The 7,695-nt window shown below is 30.8% G+C and overlaps 1 protein-coding gene and 1 non-coding gene across 2 annotated transcripts; both read right to left on the bottom strand.

Annotated features, from left to right (window-relative positions):
• LOC111015311 (pectinesterase) lies at positions 1-5,958 on the bottom strand. Its single transcript, XM_088117919.1, has 3 exons — positions 5,048-5,958; positions 3,550-3,710; positions 1-878 (listed from the first exon to the last, which is right to left on the bottom strand). Exons 1-3 carry the CDS (start codon positions 5,866-5,868, stop codon positions 184-186), a joined length of 1,677 nt encoding a protein of 558 aa, XP_087974045.1. The 5' UTR covers positions 5,869-5,958; the 3' UTR covers positions 1-183.
• A 1,269-nt stretch (positions 5,959-7,227) lies between these two features.
• On the bottom strand, positions 7,228-7,315 carry TRNAY-GUA (transfer RNA tyrosine (anticodon GUA)). The gene is given in 2 exon segments: positions 7,228-7,263; positions 7,279-7,315. It is a non-coding gene; the product is annotated as a tRNA-Tyr (tRNA).
• Between the last annotated feature and the right edge of the window lie 380 nt (positions 7,316-7,695).

The raw sequence follows: 7,695 nt of genomic DNA, 5'->3' as shown, positions 1-7,695 counted from the left end.
TAAAGCAAAAAGTTACTAGGATTAAATTTATAATTTTAACCCATTTAAAATACCATAACAGATGCAATATAAATAGACTAGATTAAAATGGCAACCACCTACGATGTTATATGATCACAGACGGTCCATTAATCGACCGTGGATCATCCACTCCACGATGAACCTCCACTTCCAATTTTTGGTCTAACCTAAACCGGAGAAAAAAGGAATCCCGGTCGAATTAAGCCACTGGCTACCCTCTAAAAACCCTTCCACCGTAAACTGACTCGCCTCCGTCGAACTATTAATCACCCGATAACCCGGCCAATTAACCCGACCAGTTGTGTTTGAACCGGGCCCTCGATTCATATACTCCCCATAATATAAAGTGTCCAATGCAAACGTCCCATTCCACTCAAGCCACCCGACTGGGTCTACGAGCTGCCCAATAAATGATCGTATAAAAATCGTCCTTGAGTATAGCTTCCAGGGTCGACCCAAGTAAGTTCGGAACGACGAGAGAACCGGGATTAGATCGGAGGCGGCCTCAACCTTGCAATTCAAGATGGAGATTCCAGTGTTCTGGTTGGGGTCCTCTCGACCTTGGGCGGTGAAGATGTTTCGTTGGTTCGAGTTGGGTTTTCGAGCGTAAAGGTTGCAGTTTTGGAAGACGACGGCGGCGTTGCCAAAGATGAAGTCGATGGTGCCGTAGACGTCGCAGTCGCGGTAGAATTGGCGGAGGGAGTGGACGTAGAGAGTGTCTTGGTATGCCACGAAGCTGCATTGGTAAAATGCCGATAGGTCGGAGTTGCTCCGAAGGGCCACGGCTTGGTGCTTGCTTGGCCCGGCGAAGTTCTCGAAGGTTATACCTTTTGCTATGAACCCGCCTCCTACCACGGCTGAAAACGATGAATTGAAACTAGGTGTTATTGTAAAGAGAAGAAAATAAATATTAAAAATCAATTCGTATAGTTAAACTATTTGAGACCGAGTATTGAAACCTCCGACCGGTTAATGAATATATATATATAATATACACCCAAACAATCTTATAAGTATACATTTTTAATTGTGATAGTTACATCTTTTCCTTCAATCTAATATTTTGATCGTGCCAAATCATCCTTTTTTTTTCAATCAATATGTATTAACATTTTAATGTCATGAATTTAATAAAATTACATTTCAAAATTTTAATATAAAATTTAATTTAGCTGTTTGGTTGACAATCATCACTAAGTGGAGTGATGTTCATGAATCTATTAGTTATGATATTATAAGATAATATACGATTTCAAAATAAGAAGCTTAATTTATTTTAGACCTATGACTTGTATGAAAATGAAAAAATTGAAATTAACCAAGTAGAAATTAAAGTATAATACATATGATTTCAAAATAAGAAACTTAATTTATTTTAGACTTATGTGAAAATGAAAATTTTGAAATTGCAAGCACCAAGTCGAAAAGTATAATTTGTCTGATAGTATATAATTTTCGAATAATGACTTTAAAATAAGAAGTTTAGTTTATCTTTGACTTACTTATATTAAAATAATACAAAAATAATATTTAATTTCAATTTAGAATATTGAAGAAAAAAATATTTTTTAATTTCAAATTAGTCCTTGATTCATTTTAATATAACCTAGAGTATGTATTTTATTTTTAAGTCAATTAAACAAAACAAAAAAAACTATAGAAAACAATTATAGTTTTAATTTAGCTAGATTTAAAATAATAAGAAATTAACTATATTAAAATAAAAATTTTAAATAATTAAAAATCAAAATCAAAAGAGATATAAAACACGACCATTTATTTAATATAAATAAATATTTCACATATTCAAGCTACCCGTTATTCAAAATAGATAAATTAATTACTTCTTACAAAATTATTAAATAAAAAAAATTAACTACATTAGATTGAGTACTAAACAGCGAAGAACAAATACAATTTAAACGATACTATGTATCTCAAACACAAATAGCTCAAATCGAAGCTACAAAACTAATAACTCCTAACATTTTCGAGTTTAAAATATCGAACCGCTCTCTTTTTTTCGGTCAGATTACGAATCTTATCCAAGCGACACGTGGTTTAATCATATCCACTCCTTTTCTACCCCCTACAGCCCCACATCTTGTACTATTTTAATTTTTTTACAGTTGTCTTTTCTCTCTTTATTTAATTTTGATTTCATCCCCAACTTTTATCTGCTTTAAAAAGAAATAATTGAATCTTTATTCACTTTACATTAAACACTTCAAAGCTCAACTAATCAACATTTAATCTAATCTGAAGTTCACAACGTGAATGTTATACGGTATGTATTTCACCATTTTTATCGAACACATTTAAAAATTTAGCCAATTTTTAAAGTACTATTTTCTTTTTTCTAGAAAAACATTAGTGTTTTAGAAACAGAAAAAACAAAATAAATTAAAATAGTTATCAAATTGGACTCAAAATAATTAAAAGGGATAATATAACTTCATTTTCTGGTGAATCATAGGTAAAAGTTTAAGTACTAAAATGGATAATAGAAGTTTTAGATTACTTACATCTGTTTTTGTTTTCTATTTTTAAAAAATTTTAAGTTTTTTGGTCTGTTAACTACATTTAAAAATATTTTAAATCTAAACTAAAAAAAAAAAGTAGATTTAAAAAACTTGTTTTTCATTTTATAAATATGGCTAAAAAGTGAAAATATATTATATGAAAAATTATGTATAATTTTTAAAAATAAAAAACAAATAATAAAATAGTTATCCAACGCTTTAAAAACCAAAATGATAAAAAGTTGAAAGGCCAAAAGTTCATTAAAACCCTACTTTTTAAGTTTGAAGAAAATGATAAAAAAGGTACGTTAATGATTCATCGTAGAATAATGTCTCAAAATGTTTTGAGATATTCCTGAAAGTACCATTTAAAAAAAAAATGTTCTTTTTAAATCTAAATTATTGAAAATGGATCCAAAATTTCCCTTCCCCAGATAAATTGTATAATTAATTACTAAATTAAAAAATAATAATTTAGAGGCAAGAATCAAGATGCGATCATGGTCAGTTGGTTTTGTATGTGGAATAATAATAAATAGGTTAAAATACTATTTTATTAGGTAATTCTTCACTTTTGTTTCTTTTAACTTGTAAGTTGATTTTAGTTTATATATATATTTTTTAAAATCAAAATATTTTTTTAATCTTTGTATTTTTAAAAATGGACTATTTTAATATCTATTTTTAAAAATTTAGCACAAATTTTACCCCCGACGAAAACGTTTAATATAAAATTATGATTATATTTCAAGAAATATGTAATATATTGAAATTTTGATAAAAAAATGAAATTAAAAATAAAATTAATGATAAAAATTATCACTTTCTAAAAATAGAGAGACTAAAATAAAGATATGTACGAAAATAAATAACTAAAATAACTGAATCAAAATGAACCATATTGAGAGTGGGAGATGAAATTAATATTTTAACCTTATTTGATTTACCTTTCAAACGGTGGAATAATATATAATTAGTTATATAAAGAAATATTAAGAGAACTGACCGACGGTGGCTGATCGGAAAGTTGTCCAGCCGTCGACGACGTTCCGGTTGCCCTTTATCTGCGTCTTTCCGATCCCGTCGCCGACGAACATCAGATTTGTCTTCTTCCTTTCTATTTCAACGTTCTCAAAATACGCCCCTGCTTTTATGTATATTAAAAACCTGCCCCACATTTTTAAATCTTTGTAAGAACCATAAATTTAATCTAACATTTTCTATTTTTTTTAAGGTATCGTCTTATAACAATAATAATAATATTATTATTATCTTGAGTATTTGAAGAGGAGTTTTGAGTTCATAATTTTTTTAAAATATAAATCTATGTAAATATAATATAATACACTTTATCAGTTGAACTAGATTTAGATTTAGATTTGTTTTTATATCTTTATTTGTCTCTATTATTAATATCTAAAACAAATTTAAATATAATATACTTGTCATAATTGATAATTATTTTTTTTAGCTAATAAATGTGAGATGTGGATTTAGATACTATCTATATTTTATTTCAAGAAAAAAAAAGATCATGTCTATATTTAGTAATAGTGTTCAAATTTTAAAAACTTAAACTATAATTTAAACTTTCAATGAACCTAGTTTATTGTATTAAAAACAACCCCTAGTTTATTGGGTCACCTACTTTTCAAAACCTTCCTTTTAGTTCTAGATAGATTTGAAAAGAAAAAGGAAAAAAAAAATTAGATACTTTTTCTCTTAGTAGAAGTATTAAAATTGGAAACATATTTTTAGATTTTGTATTTTAATTTTATTTTATTCTAAATTTTTATAATATTTACTTTAACTTATAAAGTTTAAAAAAATATATTATAATTTTAGTCTCTACATTATACATTACTTGATTTTTAACATACATTATTAATGTATTGGAGCTAGATAAATTAGTAATGTTTAACTCTGGATTAGAAAACTAAATTTTTCTTCACTTGAAAATTTGACAATTAATTTTTTTTTGAGAAAAAAAAATTCTCTTTCTTTTTCTCCTTTTATACATTTCTCTCTACTTATTGTAAAATAATAAAATGATGGTCGGTGAAGAATTCTACTAACCAATAAAAAGTAAATATTGTTCTTAACTAAGATAGATAAATATATATATATATATATATCTATATTAGACCCATAATAACAGCAATAACAAAATTAGCTATTTTTCAAAAAAAAGTTTATAGATTACAAAGAAAACCCTCACTAAAAAGTAGTTTGAATCTATTTTCTTCTGTATCCATTTTAAATATCTTCAAAAAAACAAAACAAAACAAATCTATTTTATTTTAGTCCTTCGACTCTTCATATTTTGTTTGAACTCCTATTAGTATTTGCTAAACTTCACCCTACAAAGTAATTTTAGATTTTTTTTCCCTTAATTTTTCCATAATCCTTTCCTTTCCTTCGAAATCATAGTTCAGAAATTCCATTTCGCTGTGTCAAAAAAAAAAAGAAAGAAAGAAAGAAATTCCATTTCGGAAGGAACAAACCTGGTCGCGCTGGAATTCGGGGCGGCGGCGACGGCCTCTCCAACGGTGGTGAAATTCCCGGAGCCGTCCTTCGCCACCACCAGATCGAACTTCGTCTCATTCACCGCCGCCTGCAACAGTCTCCGATCCTTCACCGAAATCCACGTTGGAAACCCACCCCTCACCGCGCCGTACTCCGGCGAAACCTCCGCCGCCGCCGCAGCCGCCCGCTTCTTAACCATCGGGATTTTCTTCAGCATCGCCAAATCGATACTCAAATGCTGCCCAATTTTACCCAAGTACTGCTCCACCCGGCTCCTCACAGTCCCGGAACTGTTGTAAAATCCGTCAAGGCAGGTCCGGTGGTTGGTCATGGCGGCGCTGACCAGAGTCAGAAGGTCGTTGTAGTGGCGCGAGGCGGACTGCGGCGGCGCCAGATCGGAAATCGAAGCTTGGAGCTCGGCAATGCTGCCATCGAGAAGCTCGAGGCAGTCGTCGAGGGCGCGGCGCTCCGTCGGATTCAGGCCACCGTAGAGGCGGGTCTTGAGCTTCGTGCAATTGGCGTAGGCGGCGTGGACCTCGACGGCGGTGAAATTAAGGGCGCTTCCGGCAACCTTCTCCGGCGAGAGGGCGGCCAATTCGGGGAAAGAACAGAGGGTCTCGAAACAGAGGTGTGGGTACAGAGTGTCATGGCAGATTGAGAGAGCGGTTTGGCGATGGAGTTTTTGGGTTATTTCTGAGTTTGGAGAAATGGGTCTGGAGAAAATGAGGGGAAAGAAGAAGAAGAAGATGAAAATGGCGGAAATGGAGGGGATTTGAGCTCTGTTTTTGAGGGGGGACATTTCTGAAAGTGAAAACAGAGAGGGGAGAAGAAGTAAGAAAGAGGGATAGAGGGAGATTTGGGGATGTGGCTGTTGAAAGGTGGGTGGATGGAACTTGCTTAAATAGTGACATAATTTGTGAATCTTTCTTTAAATCCAATACAAACTTTTTGCCAAGTTCAATTTTGTTTTCCATAAATGAATTTTACCTAAACTACCCAAAATATCACTTGACTTTGAGTTTAGTTTACATTATGTACTTACGGTTAAAAAAGTTTCACTTCTACCTTCGATGATTCAAATATGGATTCCCTGAACAATTTTGTCCTTAAAGACATGTGATGGAAGTTCTTGTGATTTTTAAGTTGTAAAAGGAGCAATGGCAGCTTGAAATCTCGTTTGAAGAGTGATTTTCTAGTACTTATCCATATTTGGCACATTTATCGTTCATTTTTTGAAAAGTTACATTTGTTACCATTTATTTTACAACTCGACAACTATGTCAATTTTTGTCACTTGTTTTAGCCAGAAATTGTTCAAGAGCATATTTGATTCAATTTTAAAAGTTAATGGTAGAAGTAAAACTTTTTAAACAATAGGATAATAACTTTTTTTAATTTGGTGTTTTTAGATGTAGGTTTAAATATCATTTAAGTTGGCGAGCTTTCAATTAGAAATTTTAAAATGTATATTTTACATAAGAATCCCAACTTATTCTATTTTTTCTTTATGAATTTTACCAACATGTTTATTTTAGTCTCCTAAACTTTATGGTTCTTACTATTATTTTATATTTTAACAAATGAATATTATGTAAATGGTTTTTTTTATTAAAAATTTAGAGACAGAAACTGATTATAAAGGTTTAGGAATCGTAATGAAATAAAATTGAAAGTTCAAGACCAAAAACAAGATTTACATCTTAAATCTCATGTCCAACCTGATACAAGGACTAAATTGGTTTTTATTTTTAAAATTTGACTAAAAATTCAAATGTTTCTTAAAATTATTATTATTATTATTATTATTATTATTATTATTATTATTTTGTAGAAGATGAATTTATTATGAAAGATAGCCTAAATTATACATTATTTTTATAAGTTCAAGTTTTGAATTTTGCAATTTCATCTAAATTAAAAAGTTTTTCAATATTACACACTATCTTAGTTATAGAATCTAAAAGATTGAACTAAAAAAAATAAAAAAAAAATTGAAATGGTTGTACTCAATTAAATAATGTGGGGGCGAGTGATGAGAATAATAAATATGAAGCAAGTAGGGTAGATTTTAGATATAAAGTGTTCCTTAAATAATAAAATAATAAGGATGGCTCGTAAAAATTATTATATTATATTGTTTTACAAAATTCGAAAAATATCCGACCTGCCGGATTCGAACCAGCGACCTAAGGATTAAGCTGCGATCTCACTACAGTCCTCCGCTCTACCAACTGAGCTAAGGTCGGTTACGATTACAACGTTATTCTTTAATAAATACTACTGTTACATACTAACAAATTTATTTATATTTTACGTGAAGAAATGATTTTTTTCTTTTTTTTAATTTATGATTATAGTATTATCACGTTTTTTCTTTTCTTTTCCTTTTTTCTCTTTCTTTCCTTTTTGAAAATAGGATTATCATATGGGTGACTCTCTCGATACGATGAAGAGAATGGATTCGATCTAAGCTCAATAGCCCTAGGACGAGAAGCCCTCATCTCGAAGATGGGTAGTCCATCGACATTTGCTTTTCTCTGATAGAATTCACCCGATGAGGTATTCGTTGACCTTCGGTGGGAGTACGATCTCGCGTGTCAAAGTATCCTTACAAGTCACCAAAGGA

The sequence above is a fragment of the Momordica charantia genome (genome assembly GCF_013281855.1).
Source record: "Momordica charantia cultivar OHB3-1 chromosome 9 unlocalized genomic scaffold, Mcharantia_2.0 BLBB01000009.1, whole genome shotgun sequence".
Classification (NCBI taxonomy): Eukaryota; Viridiplantae; Streptophyta; class Magnoliopsida; order Cucurbitales; family Cucurbitaceae; genus Momordica; species Momordica charantia.
Note: the sequence above shows the minus strand (reverse complement) of the source record. Positions and strands in the feature narration are given on the sequence as shown.

Excerpts from the sequence above, each read along its gene's own strand:
- LOC111015311 (XM_088117919.1), bottom strand. The coding sequence starts at position 5,868 with ATGTCCCCCCTCAAAAACAGAGCTCAAATCCCCTCCATTTCCGCCATT. Across the intron at positions 3,711-5,047 it reads CCGAATTCCAGCGCGACCAG|GTTTTTAATATACATAAAAG; the intron begins GTTTGTTCCTTC and ends AATGTGGGGCAG. Across the intron at positions 879-3,549 it reads TTTCCGATCAGCCACCGTCG|CCGTGGTAGGAGGCGGGTTC; the intron begins GTCAGTTCTCTT and ends CATCGTTTTCAG.